The 21235-nt window shown below is 33.6% G+C and overlaps 1 protein-coding gene across 4 annotated transcripts; it reads left to right on the forward strand.

Moving 5' to 3' along the window:
- Window positions 1–1018: 1018 nt before the first annotated feature.
- ech1 (enoyl CoA hydratase 1, peroxisomal) lies at window positions 1019–21143 on the forward strand. 4 transcript variants are annotated; one of them, XM_056374883.1, is made up of 11 exons: window positions 1019–1186; window positions 1289–1381; window positions 2651–2819; window positions 2958–3046; window positions 3132–3256; window positions 3578–3626; window positions 4086–4150; window positions 4729–4799; window positions 5558–5629; window positions 19843–19993; window positions 20878–21143. In XM_056374883.1, exons 2-11 carry the CDS (start codon window positions 1345–1347, stop codon window positions 20980–20982), a joined length of 933 nt encoding a protein of 310 aa, XP_056230858.1. In that variant the 5' UTR covers window positions 1019–1186; window positions 1289–1344; the 3' UTR covers window positions 20983–21143. The 4 variants fall into 4 exon arrangements, with proteins under 4 accessions (XP_056230858.1, XP_056230859.1, XP_056230857.1 ...); XM_056374884.1 differs by having other exon boundaries at window positions 1019–1182; XM_056374882.1 differs by having other exon boundaries at window positions 1019–1381.
- The last annotated feature ends 92 nt before the right edge of the window (window positions 21144–21235 follow it).

Below are 21235 nucleotides of genomic sequence, written 5' to 3' on the forward strand. Positions count from 1 at the left end.
TGAAGCCAACTCATGGACAGCTTCAAGGAATAGCCATAGCAATAGGTAAAAGCATTTTCAAGTTTTTTTTATATTTCTTTTTATATTTCCACATTTTTAATTTAGTTATTATATATTTGACCTCTTATTCTTTTACAGATGTCGTCTTTTTTATGGCACTATGACTCCATTCATCAGATCCTTCTGTCCTCTCTTCAATCCATGTCCATGTGGTGAGGAGTTCCTCTGTGGGAATGAGGGATGGAGAGTGAGGTGGAAGGAAAAGTCACAGCGTAATTTGTTTGGTTCCATATTCATGTGAGTAATTTTTTGGTGTTTATCATATTGAAAAATTGCTTGGTAATGTCCTTTTGTTGTCTCCTGGCCTCTGGTAGCACTTGGTTAAGTTCCTCTTTTTTTCCTTTTGCCCTGTTTTTAGTTGAGACATGATTTGTGAATGCTGCAATGACGAGCACACTGCAGGAGAGAAAAAAGTAAAACAAAAATAAAATATTAAGGAAAGCAGAATACAGGCAAGAGAGAAAATTAATATATCATAGGATGACAGAGAATAACAGTAAGAGTACAAGAGCAAATGGTGAAAAGGCACCGTCCAAAGATATATTATTAAGAATAGGCCCTTAACACAGGTTTCAATGAGTAATGCAATGAAATGTAATAAATTGTTGCATGTTACTATCCATTTCCATCCAACTGCTGATTCACTATAATGAGTAGGAGTCTTCTGCTGAATACTATGTATCAGGTAAATTATTGTCTGGATAAAACTTGAATAAAAAAGTTTTGTGTCTCACTCAGAATATTACAGTCTAGTTGTTAAATATGCTGCATTTTCTAAACCGATATTCTAAACTGGTGAATGTAAAGCAACGTTTTTTTTAACACAATTATCGACTAATATAGATATTGATCTTTTACGTAATATGAGAGCACCAATCAAACCTCCCCTCCCCTGAAGCTTTTTGACTCGAGTTTCTTTGTGTCTCGGGTTTGAGCCCCGTCAGCCACCGTATCAGGCTGAGCATGCGCATGAGACTGAGCTAAGCCAGTTATCAAAGAGTAACACAAACCTTTGGCTGCAACTTTAAGAAGCTGCAACCTGCAACTAAACTGTTGCTCTGTACATCGGTCCTGTGTTTCTGCTTCTGTACATTTGCTGGCCACCAGCGAACTTTACAGACAGTAGGTAAGACACTTGTTTAAGAGCAGTTAGCATCAGTTAGCTCTAGGCTAATGTTAATTAGTAGGGCAGCAGGCTAAGTGAATCAGTTCTCCCTGTTTGCTGCAGTTTTATTGATCAGTAAAGACTCTGGACTCTGAGATCTGCGAACCTGCGAACTTGCGATGTTGTCAGTCATTGTCAGGTCAACTCTCACCAAATGTAAGTGTCGGTGGTGTGTGTGTGTGTGTGTTAGTTGGCTGTTGTGTTATCGAGGAAAATGTATAAAACTTCACTGTGCTTCAGATGTTAGCTTTACAGATGTTTGGTGTTTGTCACAAGCTTCCGCTCGTGATAGTTTGTAGATGAAAATGTGTTAAACTGAAGTCAACAGAAGACATGAATGGCGATGTAGGTGAAAGGTCACAGCGCTGCAGGAGTTTCTCATGCAACATGCAAAGAGCTCATCTGCATATGTTATTGTAGTTTACACTGTGGTCACAGATAATACACGTACTATTTTACATTGACAAGTAACATGCTGGTTATCTTTTTGATTCATCGATTATTAGTTAAAAGTCTATGAAGACAAGTTTCCAAAAACCCAAGGTGATGTAATTAAATAAACTAAAATATGTATTACACAAGACAAAGAGGCTAGAAAAAAAAAGAAGATAAACAGTTAATCAGTTATCAGAACTATTTAAATTATTCAGAGCTGCAACTATTACTTGATTGATCTATTGGTCAATCAACAGAAAATGAATGAGCGTCTATATTTAGAATTAAATAATTGTTTTAACTCAAAGAAAAAATGTCAAATATTGTCTCCAGCTACTGAAATTTGAGGATTTGATCTTTTCTTTACAACTCCATATGATACACATAACATGATAGAGAACTGAATATCTTTGAATTTTTATTGATCACACAGAACAAGACATTTAAAGTCAATCACAGAGGTCTGGGGGAAATTAAAACAGTTATTTTTCACAATTTTCTAACATTTTTTTAGACAAAATAATTTATCAAAAAAATAATTTGCAGATGAGTTGATAGTCGTTATAGATAATCGTTAGTAACAGCCCTAAAATGTGGCCAAATAATTTAACTTTGCTACAGACCAGTGGAAGTCTTTTATCATACCTTTTTGCATGATTGTTACCTTCCAAATATTTACATGCAGCTCAAAAACCCAGAGAGAGTTAATCACAGTTAATGATCAAATCCCCACATTTTGAAAACCTGGGATCAGAATATTTTACATGTTGCTGAAAAAAGCAGTGAAGTGATTGTTTATCAGAATAGTAGATTAGATTTCCATGGCAGTGAAGCTAAAGCCATTTAGCTTCCATTGATCTGTGTTCTTCTGCTCGTGAGTCTCATCACTGTTACCGTTTCTCGGCCTCAGAGGAATTCAGTCTCATGCTGTTGTTGTTCTGTTCAGGATGAACTTGTTATGTTTCATCATTGTCTCTCTTCTCACTTCAGACAGGGGTTTGTGGGTGCCCAGTCAGTCTGTGGTCAGAGCCATGTCGTCTTCAGCTGCTCCCACCTCTCCTTACACCACCCTGGCCATCAGCCACCCGGCAGAGTCTGTCACACATGTGGAGCTTCACCGGCCTGAGAAACGCAATGCCATGAACAAAGCCTTCTGGAGGCAGGAATCTGTTTAAATGAATATGCAATCATTTGCTGTAGCCACCACAAACATACAAAACAAACAATTAATCTGGATATTATTCTTTACTCTAATGCAGTTTCCCCAACATTGACAGGAATGTGTTTTTTCTCTCAGTGAGATGGTGGATTGCTTTAATGAAATAGCCGGAGACCCGGACTGCAGAGTGGTGGTGGTTTCTGGAGCAGGGAAGATCTTCACAGCTGGTGGGTATCGGGCAGTTTACACTTTTTAATGACTTTGTTTTTGTGGTAGAGTTGTATTTATCGTCTGTGTTCTGATACTGCCCAGGTATTGACCTGATGGACATGGCCAGCGACGTACTCCAGCCACAGGGCGACGACACGGCCAGAGTTTCCTGGAACCTCAGACAAAAGATCGCCAAGTATCAAGAGACATTCTCCGTCATAGAGAAGGTCTGACCTGAGGAGTGGTTCTGTTTATCACACGAAGGAATGATAAGTAGGGCTGCAACTGACGACTAATCTGCCAGTTATTTTCTAGATTAACTGATTAATCATTTAGTCTATAAAATGTATAAAAAATATTCATCAAAATAGTTGCAGTAAAAACATTTTTTAGTGACTAATCAAATAATTGATTAATCGTTGCAGCTGTAATCTTAAGATCAGACTTGCCACAGACATGATTGTGTGTTTGAACAGCATTGAAAATGTTGGGTTGTTTTGGTACATTTTCCTATGAAATGATTAATTATTGCTTTTTTCTTCCCGTAGTGTCCAAAGCCTGTTGTGGTGGCCGTCCACGGAGCCTGTGTCGGAGGAGGTGGGACATTATTATAGTGCGACCATAAGTACATTTTGAATTAGGGCCTAACTTTGAAGCTAAGGGGGCCTGTATCACCAAGTAAGAATAGTGTGTTAGCCAGTTGTCTTGAGGCTTACCTCTGGTTATCCTGTGTCACAAAGCTGGCTTCAGTTTTAAGCAGAGTAGATTGCCACGGTAACAGATGCTATTTGACTAACCTGATCCAGACCGGGGTCCTGTTCTTCAAATATGGCTTAATTCAGTAGTCCTGTCTTTGGAAGCAGTTTTAAAGATTGACGTGTTATTCAGTGAAACCAGAGAAAGGTGAACCTGCTTCGTGATACGGGTTGAGGTTGCTCTCGGTCATATTGTTTTTTTGTATGCCTGCGCCATCATACAGGAGTTATGTCTTGTCTATCACCGTATCGCTGCAGTTTAGAATCAGATAACTCCAGTGGCTGTTGTGCTCTGTTGCAGGTGTTGACTTGATCACAGCCTGTGACATCCGCCTGTGTACCCAGGACGCCTGGTTCCAGGTCAAGGTGAGTACATGTCCATCCAACTTTCATCATTTGGAAATGTGGTTTGGAAAACGGGAAATGTTAAATAGGGAATAGAGAAACGATTAAGACCAAAATAAAGAATAACTAAGAAGCTGAAAAATAAAAGGAGCTAGTTAAAGTTAAACATAAAAATAAAAGTTGTAATTATCATTGACAGAAAGACAAAAGAAAAAGGCTTTATATTTATTTTTACACTCTATTGTAATTATTTAACTTTTTTTAAAGAATATGTATTTAAGGATGTTTTCTGACGTATTTTTGATAGTTGTCAGTTTCAGTTCTTGATGTAAAACAAAAATATTTTAATAAGAACTGTAGCAACCAAATTCATCCTCATTCAGAGTGTTTAACCAAAGGAAAATAAACATGAAATAGAAAGTTTTTAAGAACATAATAAAAACAGGGACACAGCATTTTAATTTGGAAAGCACAAATGAGCTCCTCTGTATAAAAGGATACAGGTGAAAGAAATCATGTAGGTGATGTTCTGATACTGTCTGATTTGATACTTGGAGATGATGTCACCACAGTCTGTTTGTGTCTTCCTGGCTTTACAGGAAGTTGATATCGGGCTTGCAGCAGACGTTGGGACTCTCCAGAGACTTCCTAAAGTCATTGGTAGCAGCAGGTAAATTGGTCATTTTTATAAACCATGTCTGCAGCCTCTCTGTAGGAATGAATGTGATGTTCTGTGCAAATCATTTAAAAGTGACAAAAATCATCATCATAGAAGGATTTAAAGTGATTTTTGTTAAATATGACTTTCAATTACAAATATAATCAATTGTGGAAACAACAAAGCCTCTTGTTGTAAAGGTATCAGAGGAATCTTACATTCATAGACTATATATTACTCCACCATGAGCCCTGAACAACCACAACTGAAAACATTTACAGAGCAGTGTGTTCTAACTGCTCTAACAGTTAAACGTGACTCCATGATGTTGAGATCAGGTCTCTGAGGATAGTTCTTTATGACTCTGGCTGAACATTTAGACTCGTCCTGTTGCAGAATCAATGTGGGACCGATCAGACGCCTCACTGTCGGTGTTGTGTGATGGATAAGAATCTAAATCTCAAGTAAAGTCCCTGTCATCACTATTTAGACTAATGACCGTCAGTCACACACCAGAGCAGTACCTTATTTGGACCAGTTCCTCTGTGATGAAATGAGTTTACATGTCAGAACATGGAAATAAAGAGAACATCTAGACAAAAATCATTTAGAAGCAATTTACTGTAATTTGTTACATTTCCGGGAGTTGATGGCAAAACAGACATAATTAACACCTATTAAGTTACAAAGTCACAATTTTGCGTTTCCTGTATCTTCAATGTTTATATAATAAGTCATATTGTCATGTGACTAACTCCCATTTTCTGCAGCCTGGTGAACGACTTGGCTTTGACCGCCAGGAAGATGTATGCAGATGAAGCCAAGAGCAGCGGCCTGGTCAGGTAAATACATCCTATCATCAATCATCATCTACATTTGTTTCATTGATTAGTGCCACGGGTGCTCAGCTCCGAGGCACTCAGGCATATATTAATATTCTGTTTCGGGTTTATTATTCTTCCGCCAAATTTCGGCGCACAACTTGTCCCGCAGCTTTGAGAAAACCCCGGTAATATATACATCAAAATGTGCGTCTTGATCCCGAAAGGGGTGCTATGACTTTTGGTGTTAAAATTCCAATTTTTCCCAAAGTTATTCCCAAAAAACTGGGAGTAAATAATGCATTAGAAATGCATTGGAATTATCTTTAGAAACCCACCTTTTTTCTGAGTCACCCAGCTCTCTCATACCTGCACGTAGAAATGTGATTCAAACTATAAAACGGAGGAAAACTTCTGCTCTCTCAAAAAGACAGGAACTGTTTTTACATAACATGTAAACTTTTCAAACTGGGAGCACTCAAAGGAGGAGTGCAAATCACTTTTTCTTCAAAGTTAGAGTGGAAGCGTCAGTTGGCTAGAGTGCGTGAAGCAGTAAAAAATAACCTTTATTTTTATTTTTAACTCGAGCTTGCGGCCAAACCGTAAAAAGGAGACAAATAATTCTTTCTGAAAATGTAGACATAGTTGTTGGGATTCATAAAATGTAACTTTGACAGGCAGGGTCTGCACAAAATTTAAACGGGGGTGCCGAGTCCGGCAGCAATACCTGTCTCACTCTCATTGACACCTAATGTAATCGTCTTTTTTTTTTCAAAAGAATCTCACTCTGTCTTCGCACTGAGCTTACTCACTCATTTTAAGGAATATCTGAATAAAATAGAGACTGTAGAAAGTTCTGGCTTCAGTGTCTGGCACGGTCTTTTCGGTTTATGAAAACAAGTAACGGTTTTCTCATAATTTGCAGTTGTTTGAAGCCATGTAGAAGCCAAATTCTGGGCAGATTTTCACATTGCCATGGCAACGGCAGCTCCTGACCTGTGTGCGTGCCTGCGTGCGCCTAGCAACCAGATAACCAACTCTCCAAGCTCCGCTAGCTTTACATTAGCCGCATGTTAGGTCTTAAATTACATTTAGTTAAGTCTTAAATATGTAAGTCCATTTACTGCTTCCTTAGTTGCTTTTTTTTTTTTTGTTTTGTTAAATGAGTGAATGAAGTTGTGACGGTCTCCGCTGAGACAGAGCAGAGGAGAAGCTACTAGCCCTCTCTCGCTGTCACTTCTAGTCGCGTTGCTCTCCTCCCCAGTAATGTTAAATTTAGCACAGAAAAAAACATAATAGTGGTAATTTAAGTAGCGGTTCATGGGATTTATTAACCCTCAGGGGTCCCTCTGTCCTTTTTTGGACATTTTCTTCACTTTTCTTTTTTGATTTGCTGATCATTTTGGCTGTGTTACAGCTGAAGGTATGGATGGAAAAACGTCATAGTATAGTATAAAATTTCAAAAAACGTCATAGTATAGTCAGGCACAAAACGTCACAGTATAGTAAGGCAAAAAAAGTCATTATAGTAGAGCATAAAAATGTCAAAAAACGTCATAGTATAATAAGGCATAAAATTTCAAAAAACGTCATAGTATAGTCAGGCATAAAAATGCCAAAAAAAATACAGATTATAGTAGAGCATAAAATTTCAAAAAACGTCATAGTATAAAATGGCAAAAAACGTCATAGTATAGTCAGGCACAAAACGTCACAGTATAGTAAGGCATAAAAATGCTAAAAAAAATACATATTATAGTAGAGCATAAAATTTCAAAAAACGTCATAGTATAAAATGGCAAAAAACGTCATAGTATAGTCAGGCACAAAACGTCACAGTATAGTAAGGCATAAAAATGCAAAAAAAAATACATATTATAGTAGAGCATAAAAATGGCAAAAAAACGTCATAGTATTGTATGGCATAAAAATGGAAAAAAAAACGTCATAGTATAGTCAGGCACAAAACGTCACAGTATAGTAAGGCAAAAAGAAAAGCCAAAAAAAGTCATATTATAGTAGAGCATAAAAATGGCAAAAAAACGTCATATTATATATAGCATGGCATAAATTTTTTAAAAAACATCATAGTATAGTCAGGCATAAAAATGCCAAAAAAAGTCATAGTATAGTCAGGCACAAAACGTCACAGTATAGTAAGGCATAAAAATGCCGAAAAAAGTCATATTCTAGTAGAGCATAAAAATGTCAAAAAACGTCATAGTATAGTCAGGCACAAAACGTCACAGTATAGTAAGGCAAAAAAAAAGCCAAAAAAAGTCATTATAGTAGAGCATAAAAATGTCAAAAAACGTCATAGTATGGCATAAAAATGGCAAAAAACGTCATAGTATAGTCAGGCACAAAAATGACGAAAAAAGTCATATTCTAGTAGAGCATAAAAATGTCAAAAAACGTCATAGTAAGGCATAAAAATGCCAAAAGAAAATACATATAGTATGGCATGAAATTTCAAAAAACGTCATAGTATAATAAGGCATAAAAATGCCAAAAAAAAAACATATTATAGTAGAGCATAAAAACGTCATAGTATATAGTCAGGCACAAAACGTCACAGTATAGTAAGGCAAAAAAAAGCCCAAAAAAGTCATTATAGTAGAGCATAAAAATGGCAAAAAACGTCATAGTATAATAAGGCATAAAACGTCACAGTATAGTAAGGCATAAAAATGCCAAAAAAAGTCATATTATAGTAGACCATAAAAATGGCAAAAAACGTTACAGTATAGTAAGGCATAAAAATGCCAAAAAAATACATATTCTAGTAGACCATAAAAATGGCAAAAAAACGTCACAGTATAGTAAGGCATAAAAATGCCGAAAAAAGTCATATTCTAGTAGAGCATAAAAATGTCAAAAAACGTCATAGTATAGTCAGGCACAAAACGTCACAGTATAGTAAGGCAAAAAAAAAGCCAAAAAAAGTCATTATAGTAGAGCATAAAAATGTCAAAAAACGTCATAGTATGGCATAAAAATGGCAAAAAACGTCATAGTATAGTCAGGCACAAAAATGACGAAAAAAGTCATATTCTAGTAGAGCATAAAAATGTCAAAAAACGTCATAGTAAGGCATAAAAATGCCAAAAAAATACATATAGTATGGCATGAAATTTCAAAAAACGTCATAGTATAATAAGGCATAAAAATGCCAAAAAAAAAACATATTATAGTAGAGCATAAAAACGTCATAGTATATAGTCAGGCACAAAACGTCACAGTATAGTAAGGCAAAAAAAAGCCCAAAAAAGTCATTATAGTAGAGCATAAAAATGGCAAAAAACGTCATAGTATAATAAGGCATAAAACGTCACAGTATAGTAAGGCATAAAAATGCCAAAAAAAGTCATATTATAGTAGACCATAAAAATGGCAAAAAACGTTACAGTATAGTAAGGCATAAAAATGCCAAAAAAATACATATTCTAGTAGACCATAAAAATGGCAAAAAAACGTCATAGTATAGTATGGCATAAAATGTCAAAAAACGTCATAGTATAGTCAGGCACAAAACGTTACAGTATAGTAAGGCAAAAAAAAAGCCAACAAAATACATATTATAAGTAGAGCATAAAAATGGCAAAAAACGTCATAGTATAGTCAGGCACAAAACGTCACAGTATAGTAAGGCAAAAAAAAAGCCAACAAAATACATATTATAAGTAGAGCATAAAAATGTCAAAAAACGTCATAGTATAGTATGGCATAAAATTTCAAAAAACGTCATAGTATAATAACGCATAAAAATGGCAAAAAACGTCATAGTATAGTCAGGCACAAAACGTTACAGTATAGTAAGGCATAAAAATGCCAAAAAAATACATATTCTAGTAGACCATAAAAATGGCAAAAAACGTCATAGTATAGTATGGCATAAAATGTCAAAAAACGTCATAGTATAATAAGGCATAAAAATGGCAAAAAACGTCAGTATAGTCAGGCACAAAACGTTACAGTATAGTAAGGCATAAAAAGCCAAAAAAATACATAGTATGGCATAAAATTTCAAAAAACGTCATAGTATAATAAGGCATAAAAATGGCAAAAAACGTCATAGTATAGTATGGCATAAAATGTCAAAAAACGTCATAGTATAATAAGGCATAAAAATGGCAAAAAACGTCATAGTATAGTCAGGCACAAAACGTTACCGTATAGTAAGGCATAAAAAGCCAAAAAAATACATAGTATGGCATAAAATTTCAAAAAACGTCATAGTATAATAAGGCATAAAAATGTCAAAAAACGTCATAGTATAGTATGGCATAAAATGTCAAAAAACGTCATAGTATAATAAGGCATAAAAATGGCAAAAAACGTCAGTATAGTCAGGCACAAAACGTTACAGTATAGTAAGGCATAAAAATGCCAAAAAAAAATACATATAGTATGGCATGAAATTTCAAAATACGTCATAGTATAATAAGGCATAAAAAGCCAAAAAAATACATAGTATGGCATAAAATTTCAAAAAACGTCATAGTATAGTCAGGCACAAAACGTCACAGTATAGTAAGGCATAAAAATGCCAAAAAAAAATACATATAGTATGGCATGAAATTTCAAAATACGTCATAGTATAATAAGGCATAAAAATGCCAAAAAAAAAACATATTATAGTAGAGCATAAAAACGTCATAGTATAGTCAGGCACAAAACGTCACAGTATAGTAAGGCAAAAAAAAAGCCAAAAAAAGTCATTATAGTAGAGCATAAAAATGTCAAAAAACGTCATAGTATAGTCAGGCACAAAACGTCACAGTATAGTAAGGCATAAAAATGCCAAAAAAAAATACATATAGTATGGCATGAAATTTCAAAATACGTCATAGTATAATAAGGCATAAAAATGCCAAAAAAAAAACATATTATAGTAGAGCATAAAAACGTCATAGTATAGTCAGGCACAAAACGTCACAGTATAGTAAGGCAAAAAAAAAGCCAAAAAAAGTCATTATAGTAGAGCATAAAAATGTCAAAAAACGTCATAGTATAGTATGGCATAAAAATGGCAAAAAACGTCATAGTATAGTCAGGCACAAAAATGACGAAAAAAGTCATATTCTAGTAGAGCATAAAAATGGCAAAAAACGTCATAGTATAGTCAGGCACAAAACGTCACAGTATAGTAAGGCATAAAAATGCCAAAAAAAAATACATATAGTATGGCATGAAATTTCAAAATACGTCATAGTATAATAAGGCATAAAAATGCCAAAAAAAAAACATATTATAGTAGAGCATAAAAACGTCATAGTATAGTCAGGCACAAAACGTCACAGTATAGTAAGGCAAAAAAAAAGCCAAAAAAAGTCATTATAGTAGAGCATAAAAATGTCAAAAAACGTCATAGTATAGTATGGCATAAAAATGGCAAAAAACGTCATAGTATAGTCAGGCACAAAAATGACGAAAAAAGTCATATTCTAGTAGAGCATAAAAATGGCAAAAAACGTCATAGTATAGTAAGGCATAAAAATGCCAAAAAAAAATACACATAGTATGGCATGAAATTTCAAAAAACGTCATAGTATAATAAGGCATAAAAATGCCAAAAAAAAACATATTATAGTAGAGCATAAAAACGTCATAGTATAGTCAGGCACAAAACGTCACAGTATAGTAAGGCAAAAAAAAAGCCAAAAAAAGTCATTATAGTAGAGCATAAAAATGGCAAAAAACGTCATAGTATAGTATGGCATAAAATGTCAAAAAACGTCATAGTATAATAAGGCATAAAAATGGCAAAAAACGTCAGTATAGTCAGGCACAAAACGTTACAGTATAGTAAGGCATAAAAAGCCAAAAAAATACATAGTATGGCATAAAATTTCAAAAAACGTCATAGTATAATAAGGCATAAAAATGGCAAAAAACGTCATAGTATAGTATGGCATAAAATGTCAAAAAACGTCATAGTATAATAAGGCATAAAAATGGCAAAAAACGTCATAGTATAGTATGGCATAAAATGTCAAAAAACGTCATAGTATAATAAGGCATAAAAATGGCAAAAAACGTCATATTCTAGTAGAACATAAAAATGTCAAAAAACGTCATAGTATAGTCAGGCACAAAACGTCACAGTATAGTAAGGCATAAAAAGCCAAAAAAATACATAGTATGGCATAAAATTTCAAAAAACGTCATAGTATAATAAGGCATAAAAATGGCAAAAAACGTCATAGTATAGTATGGTATAAAATTTCAAAAACCGTCATAGTATAATAAGGCATAAAAATGCCAAAAAACGTCATATTCTAGTAGAACATAAAAATGTCAAAAAACGTCATAGTATAGTCAGGCACAAAACGTCACAGTATAGTAAGGCAAAAAAAAAGCCAAAAAAAGTCATTATAGTAGAGCATAAAAATGGCAAAAAACGTCATAGTATAGTCAGGCACAAGACGTCACAGTATAGTAAGGCAAAAAAAAAAGCCAACAAAATACATATTATAGTAGAGCATAAAAATGGCAAAAAACTTCATAGTATAGTCAGGCACAAGACGTCACAGTATAGTAAGGCATAAAAATGCCAAAAAAAGTCATATTCTAGTAGAGCATAAAAATGTCAAAAAACGTCATAGTATAGTATGGCATAAAACGTCATAGTATAATAAGGCATAAAAATGGCAAAAAACGTCATAGTATAGTCAGGCACAAAACGTTACAGTGTAGTAAGGCATAAAAATGCCAAAATAGATACATATAGTATGGCATAAAATGTCAAAAAACGTCATAGTATAATAAGGCACAAAACGTCACAGTATAGTAAGGCAAAAAAAAAAGCCAACAAAATGCATATTATAGTAGAGCATAAAAATGGCAAAAAACTTCATAGTATAGTCAGGCACAAGACGTCACAGTAAAGTAAGGCATAAAAATGCCAAAAAAAATACATATAGTATGGCATAAAACGTCATAGTATACTAAGGCATAAAATGTCAAAAAACGTCATAGTATAGTCAGGCACAAAACGTTACAGTATAGTAAGGCATAAAAATGCCAAAAAAAGTCATATTCTAGTAGAGCATAAAAATGGCAAAAAACGTCATAGTATAATAAGGCATAAAACGTCACAGTATAGTAAGGCATAAAAATGGCAAAAAAATACATATTATAGTAGACCATAAAAATGGCAAAAAACGTTACAGTATAGTAAGGCATAAAAATGCCAAAAAAATACATATAGTATGGCATAAAATTTCAAAAAACGTCATAGTATAGTCAGGCACAAAACGTCACAGTATAGTAAGGCAAAAAAAAAGCCAAAAAAAGTCATTATAGTAGAGCATAAAAATGGCAAAAAACGTCATAGTATAGTCAGGCACAAAACGTCACAGTATAGTAAGGCAAAAAAAAAAAGCCAACAAAATACATATTCTAGTAGAGCATAAAAATGGCAAAAAACTTCATAGTATAGTCAGGCACAAGACGTCACAGTATAGTAAGGCATAAAAATGCCAAAAAAAGTCATATTCTAGTAGAGCATAAAAATGTCAAAAAACGTCATAGTATAGTATGGCATAAAATGTCAAAAAACGTCATAGTATAGTCAGGCACAAAACGTTACAGTGTAGTAAGGCATAAAAATGCCAAAAAAAATACATATAGTATGGCATAAAATGTCAAAAAACGTCATAGTATAGTCAGGCACAAGACGTCACAGTATAGTAAGGCATAAAAATGCCAAAAAAGTCATATTCTAGTAGAGCATAAAAATGTCAAAAAATGTCATTGTATAGTATGTCAAAAAACGTCATAGTATAATAAGGCATAAAACGTCACAGTATAGTAAGGCATAAAAATGGCAAAAAAAAACATATTATAGTAGAGCATAAAAATGTAAAAAAAACGTCATAGTATAGTATGGCATAAGATTTCAAAAAACGTCATAGTATAGTAGACCATAAAAATGGCAAAAAACGTTACAGTATAGTAAGGCATAAAAATGCCAAAAAAATACATATAGTATGGCATAAAATTTCAAAAAACGTCATAGTATAGTCAGGCACAAAACGTCACAGTATAGTAAGGCATAAAAATGCCAAAAAACGTCATAGTATAGTCAGGCACAAAACGTCACAGTATAGTAAGGCAAAAAAAAAAAAGCCAACAAAATACATATTATAGTAGAGCATAAAAATGGCAAAAAACGTCATAGTATAGTCAGGCACAAAACGTCACAGTATAGTAAGGCATAAAAATGCCAAAAAACGTCATAGTATAGTCAGGCACAAAACGTCACAGTATAGTAAGGCAAAAAAAAAAGCCAACAAAATACATATTATAGTAGAGCATAAAAATGGCAAAAAACTTCATAGTATAGTCAGGCACAAAACGTCACAGTATAGTAAGGCATAAAAATGTCAAAAACGTCATAGTATAATAAGGCATAAAAATGTCAAAAAACGTCATAGTATAGTATGGCATAAAATGTCAAAAAAAGTTATAGTATAATAAGGCATAAAAATGGCAAAAAACGTCATAGTATAGTCAGGCACAAAACGTCACAGTATAGTAAGGCAAAAAAAAAGCCAACAAAATACATATTATAAGTAGAGCATAAAAATGTCAAAAAACGTCATAGTATAGTATGGCATAAAATTTCAAAAAACGTCATAGTATAATAAGGCATAAAAATGGCAAAAAACGTCATAGTATAGTCAGGCACAAAACGTTACAGTATAGTAAGGCATAAAAATACATATTATAGTAGAGCATAAAAATGGCAAAAACATCATAGTATAGTCAGGCACAAAACGTTACAGTATAGTAAGGCATAAAAATGCCAAAAAAATACATATTATAGTAGACCATAAAAATGGCAAAAAACGTCATAGTATAGTCAGGCACAAAACGTCACAGTATAGTAAGGCAAAAAAAAAGCCAACAAAATACATATTATAAGTAGAGCATAAAAATGTCAAAAAACGTCATAGTATAGTATGGCATAAAATGTCAAAAAACGTCATAGTATAGTCAGGCACAAAACGTTACAGTATAGTAAGGCATAAAAATGCCAAAAAAAATACATATTATAGTAGAGCATAAAAATGGCAAAAACGTCATAGTATAATAAACCATAAAAATGGCAAAAAACGTCAGTATAGTCAGGCACAAAACGTTACAGTATAGTAAGGCATAAAAAGCCAAAAAAATACATATAGTATAGCATAAAATTTCAAAAAACGTCATAGTATAATAAGGCATAAAAATGGCAAAAAACGTCACAGTATAGTAAGGCAAAAAAAAAGCCAACAAAATACATATTATAAGTAGAGCATAAAAATGTCAAAAAACGTCATAGTATAGTATGGCATAAAATTTCAAAAAACGTCATAGTATAATAAGGCATAAAAATGGCAAAAAACGTCATAGTATAGTCAGGCACAAAACGTTACAGTATAGTAAGGCAAAAAAAAAAAGCCAACAAAATACATATTCTAGTAGAGTATAAAAATGGCAAAAAACTTCATAGTATAGTCAGGCACAAGACGTCACAGTATAATAAGGCATAAAAAAGTCATTATAGTAGAGCATAAAAACGTCATAGTATAGTCAGGCACAAGACGTCACAGTAAAGTAAGGCATAAAAATGCCAAAAAAAATACATATAGTATGGCATAAAATGTCAAAAAACGTCATAGTATAGTCAGGCACAAAACGTTACAGTATAGTAAGGCATAAAAATGCCAAAAAAAGTCATATTCTAGTAGAGCATAAAAATGGCAAAAAACGTCATAGTATAGTATGGCATAAAATTTCAAAAAACGTCATAGTATAATAAGGCTTAAAAATGGCAAAAAACGTCATAGTATAGTCAGGCACAAAACGTCACAGTATAGTAAGGCAAAAAAAAAAAGCCAACAAAATACATATTATAGTAGAGTATAAAAATGGCAAAAAACTTCATAGTATAGTCAGGCACAAGACGTCACAGTATAATAAGGCATAAAAAAGTCATTATAGTAGAGCATAAAAACGTCATAGTATAGTCAGGCACAAGACGTCACAGTAAAGTAAGGCATAAAAATGCCAAAAAAAATACATATAGTATGGCATAAAATGTCAAAAAACGTCATAGTATAGTCAGGCACAAAACGTCACAGTATAGTAAGGCATAAAAATGGCAAAAAAATACATATTATAGTAGACCATAAAAATGGCAAAAAACGTCATAGTATATAGTCAGGCACAAAACGTCATAGTATAGTAAGGAAAAAAAAAGCCAAAAAAAGTCATTATAGTAGAGCATAAAAATGTCAAAAAAACGTCATAGTATAATAAGGCATAAAAATGGCAAAAAACGTCATAGTATAGTCAGGCACAAAACGTCACAGTATAGTAAGGCATAAAAATGGCAAAAAAATACATATTATAGTAGACCATAAAAATGGCAAAAAACGTCATAGTATATAGTCAGGCACAAAACGTCATAGTATAGTAAGGAAAAAAAAAGCCAAAAAAAGTCATTATAGTAGAGCATAAAAATGTCAAAAAAACGTCATAGTATAATAAGGCATAAAAATGGCAAAAAACGTCATAGTATAGTCAGGCACAAAACGTCACAGTATAGTAAGGCATAAAAATGTCAAAAACGTCATAGTATAATAAGGCATAAAAATGTCAAAAAACGTCATAGTATAGTATGGCATAAAATGTCAAAAAAAGTTATAGTATAATAAGGCATAAAAATGGCAAAAAACGTCATAGTATAGTCAGGCACAAAACGTCACAGTATAGTAAGGCAAAAAAAAAAAGCCAACAAAATACATATTATAGTAGAGCATAAAAATGGCAAAAAACGTCATAGTATAGTCAGGCACAAAACGTCACAGTATAGTAAGGCATAAAAATGCCAAAAAACGTCATAGTATAGTCAGGCACAAAACGTCACAGTATAGTAAGGCAAAAAAAAAAGCCAACAAAATACATATTATAGTAGAGCATAAAAATGGCAAAAAACGTCATAGTATAGTATGGCATAAAATTTCAAAAAACGTCATAGTATAATAAGGCATAAAAATGGCAAAAAACGTCATAGTATAGTCAGGCACAAAACGTTACAGTATAGTAAGGCATAAAAATGCCAAAAAAATACATATTCTAGTAGACCATAAAAATGGCAAAAAACGTCAGTATAGTCAGGCACAAAACGTTACAGTATAGTAAGGCATAAAAAGCCAAAAAAATACATAGTATGGCATAAAATTTCAAAAAACGTCATAGTATAATAAGGCATAAAAATGTCAAAAAACGTCACAGTATAGTAAGGCATAAAATGTCAAAAAACGTCATAGTATAATAAGGCATAAAAATGGCAAAAAACGTCAGTATAGTCAGGCACAAAACGTTACAGTATAGTAAGGCATAAAAAGCCAAAAAAATACATATTATAGTAAGGCATAAAAATGTCAAAAACGTCATAGTATAATAAGGCATAAAAATGTCAAAAAACGTCATAGTATAGTATGGCATAAAATGTCAAAAAACGTCATAGTATAATAAGGCATAAAAATGGCAAAAAACGTCATAGTATAGTCAGGCACAAAACGTTACAGTATAGTAAGGCATAAAAATGCCAAAAAAATACATATTATAGTAGAGCATAAAAATGGCAAAAAACGTCATAGTATAGTCAGGCACAAAACGTCACAGTATAGTAAGGCAAAAAAAAAGCCAACAAAATACATATTATAAGTAGAGCATAAAAATGTCAAAAAACGTCATAGTATAGTATGGCATAAAATTTCAAAAAACGTCATAGTATAATAAGGCATAAAAATGGCAAAAAACGTCATAGTATAGTCAGGCACAAAACGTTACAGTATAGTAAGGCATAAAAATGGCAAAAAAATACATATTCTAGTAGACCATAAAAATGGCAAAAAACGTCAGTATAGTCAGGCACAAAACGTTACAGTATAGTAAGGCATAAAAAGCCAAAAAAATACATAGTATGGCATAAAATGTCAAAAAACGTCATAGTATAATAAGGCATAAAAATGGCAAAAAACGTCAGTATAGTCAGGCACAAAACGTTACAGTATAGTAAGGCATAAAAAGCCAAAAAAATACATAGTATGGCATAAAATTTCAAAAAACGTCATAGTATAATAAGGCATAAAAATGGCAAGAAACGTCATAGTATAGTATGGTATAAAATTTCAAAAACCGTCATAGTATAATAAGGCATAAAAATGCCAAAAAACGTCATATTCTAGTAGAGCATAAAAATGTCAAAAAACGTCATAGTATAATAAGGCATAAAACGTCACAGTATAGTAAGGCATAAAAATGCCAAAAAAATACATATAGTATGGCATAAAATTTCAAAAAACATCATAGTATAGTCAGGCACAAAACGTCACAGTATAGTAAGGCAAAAAAAAAGCCAAAAAAAGTCATTATAGTAGAGCATAAAAATGGCAAAAAACGTCATAGTATAGTATGGCATAAAATTTCAAAAAACGTCATAGTATAATAAGGCTTAAAAATGGCAAAAAACGTCATAGTATAGTCAGGCACAAAACGTCACAGTATAGTAAGGCAAAAAAAAAAAGCCAACAAAATACATATTATAGTAGAGTATAAAAATGGCAAAAAACTTCATAGTATAGTCAGGCACAAGACGTCACAGTATAATAAGGCATAAAAAAGTCATTATAGTAGAGCATAAAAACGTCATAGTATAGTCAGGCACAAGACGTCACAGTAAAGTAAGGCATAAAAATGCCAAAAAAAATACATATAGTATGGCATAAAATGTCAAAAAACGTCATAGTATAGTCAGGCACAAAACGTTACAGTATAGTAAGGCATAAAAATGCCAAAAAAAGTCATATTCTAGTAGAGCATAAAAATGGCAAAAAACGTCATAGTATAGTATGGCATAAAATTTCAAAAAACGTCATAGTATAATAAGGCTTAAAAATGGCAAAAAACGTCATAGTATAGTCAGGCACAAAACGTCACAGTATAGTAAGGCAAAAAAAAAGCCAACAAAATACATATTATAGTAGAGCATAAAAATGGCAAAAAACTTCATAGTATAGTCAGGCACAAGACGTCACAGTATAATAAGGCATAAAAAAGTCATTATAGTAGAGCATAAAAACGTCATAGTATAGTCAGGCACAAGACGTCACAGTAAAGTAAGGCATAAAAATGCCAAAAAAAATACATATAGTATGGCATAAAATGTCAAAAAACGTCATAGTATAGTCAGGCACAAAACGTCACAGTATAGTAAGGCATAAAAATGGCAAAAAAATACATATTATAGTAGACCATAAAAATGGCAAAAAACGTCATAGTATATAGTCAGGCACAAAACGTCATAGTATAGTAAGGAAAAAAAAAGCCAAAAAAAGTCATTATAGTAGAGCATAAAAATGTCAAAAAAACGTCATAGTATAATAAGGCATAAAAATGGCAAAAAACGTCATAGTATAGTCAGGCACAAAACGTCACAGTATAGTAAGGCAAAAAAAAAAGCCAACAAAATACATATTATAGTAGAGCATAAAAATGGCAAAAAACTTCATAGTATAGTCAGGCACAAGACGTCACAGTATAATAAGGCATAAAAAAGCCAAAAAAAGTCATTATAGTAGAGCATAAAAATGTCAAAAAACGTCATAGTATAGTATGGCATAAAATTTCAAAAAACGTCATAGTATAATAAGGCATAAAAATGGCAAAAAACGTCATAGTATAGTCAGGCACAAAACGTTACAGTATAGTAAGGCATAAAAATGCCAAAAAAATACATATTCTAGTAGACCATAAAAATGGCAAAAAACGTCATAGTATAGTATGGCATAAAATGTCAAAAAACGTCATAGTATAATAAGGCATAAAAATGGCAAAAAACGTCAGTATAGTCAGGCACAAAACGTTACAGTATAGTAAGGCATAAAAAGCCAAAAAAATACATATAGTATGGCATAAAATTTCAAAAAACGTCATAGTATAATAAGGCATAAAAATGGCAAAAAACGTCATAGTATAGTCAGGCACAAAACGTCACAGTATAGTAAGGCAAAAAAAAAAAAAAAGCCAAAAAAAGTCATTCTAGTAGAGCATAAAAATGATTACTAATCACTCAATCAATACAAAGCTTCACTTTGATGTGCTGTGAGTTTAAAGAGCTTCACTTATTTTGAAGCAGTAAACCTCACATTTTGAAATCCACATTTTCTCTCCAGCCGAGTGTTTGCAGATAAGGAGGCCATGATGGCCGGAGCTCTGGAGATGGCCGATGAGATTGCTGCTCGCAGTCCTATAGCTGTGCAGGGCACCAAAATCAACCTCATCTACGCCAGAGACCACAGTGTGGCAGAGGGACTGGACTACATGGTAAGATCATTATATTCCTTTTTTAAAACTGAACAATGGTGGATTTTTCTGAACATGTTTGTCAGTCACACCACAAAGCTGCCATTTTTTTTCACTGAATTTCATCACTACCTTGTTTGTCATCTCTTTCTCAGATTAAATCGAAGGCAACTGGCTTAGTTGCCTTATCCAAGCGGCTTCATCAGTTCTTATGTATTGGTCTCTCTAGTCCGCACTAGTCTGACCAAGAAAGTGGAGTAGGACCCAGGTATTTAACCTCTTGTGGGTGGGTCCACCAAGGTACCTGTGAAAGTACTGGTTTCACCTGACCATTGTTGTGGTCTCATGTGGACGACCGTCGTTAGGGTCAGGTGACCTGTTGTTATCCCGTGTGAACGACAGTCGTTAGGGTCAGGTGAGCCCCTGGTGGATGACGATCGTTGAGAGTCGTCTGAGGTTATGTTGTTGACTCTCCTGGGTACCGATGAAAGGGCGACATTGTAGATGGGGGATAGATGGTGTCGCAGACCCCCTCCCCTGTTTAGCGATGGCCTCTCCACTTTTACATAGATGGCTTCTTTGACTCCCCTTTCAAACCATCTGTCCTCCCTGTCCAAGATTTCGACATTGCTGTCTTCAAAGGAGTGTGTCTTTTTTTGACACTCCTTTGAAGACAGCAATGTCGAAATCTTGGACATACCTGGGTCCTACTCCACTTTCTTGGTCAGACTAGTGCGGACTAGAGAGACCAATACATAAGAACTGATGAAGCCGCTTGGATAAAAGGCGAAACGTCTTCCACAGACAAATACAAGTCCAGTTGCCTTCGATTTAATCTGAGAAAGAGATAACTATGACCTGGACGAATGAGAACTTACACAGATACCTTGTTTGTCCTTCTCCAGGCCACGTGGAACATGAGCATGCTTCAGACTCAAGATGTGATGAAATCCGCTCAGGCTGCCATGGAGAAGAAGAGTCCAAAGACAATAGCCTTCTCCAAACTCTGAACCTCACTGAGGCACAGTTCAGATATAACACAATTGTGGCCTTTCTGTGGGAAGGGGATCCAGTCTGTTCTACTCTGAGCTTTTAACACCCCCGTTTTGTACATCTGTAAATGACTTCATGAATGTTTTACCTTATTAAAAAGAAACTCATTTGAAAGTTAGTGTTGACTGAAATCTCCATTTTAACCTGTTACTTGATACAACCATATTAAGCCACAGTGAGTGTGATGATTAGATTTTCAGAACTTGAGTG

This window comes from Seriola aureovittata, chromosome 4, assembly GCF_021018895.1.
Source record: "Seriola aureovittata isolate HTS-2021-v1 ecotype China chromosome 4, ASM2101889v1, whole genome shotgun sequence".
NCBI classification, from domain to species: Eukaryota; Metazoa; Chordata; class Actinopteri; order Carangiformes; family Carangidae; genus Seriola; species Seriola aureovittata.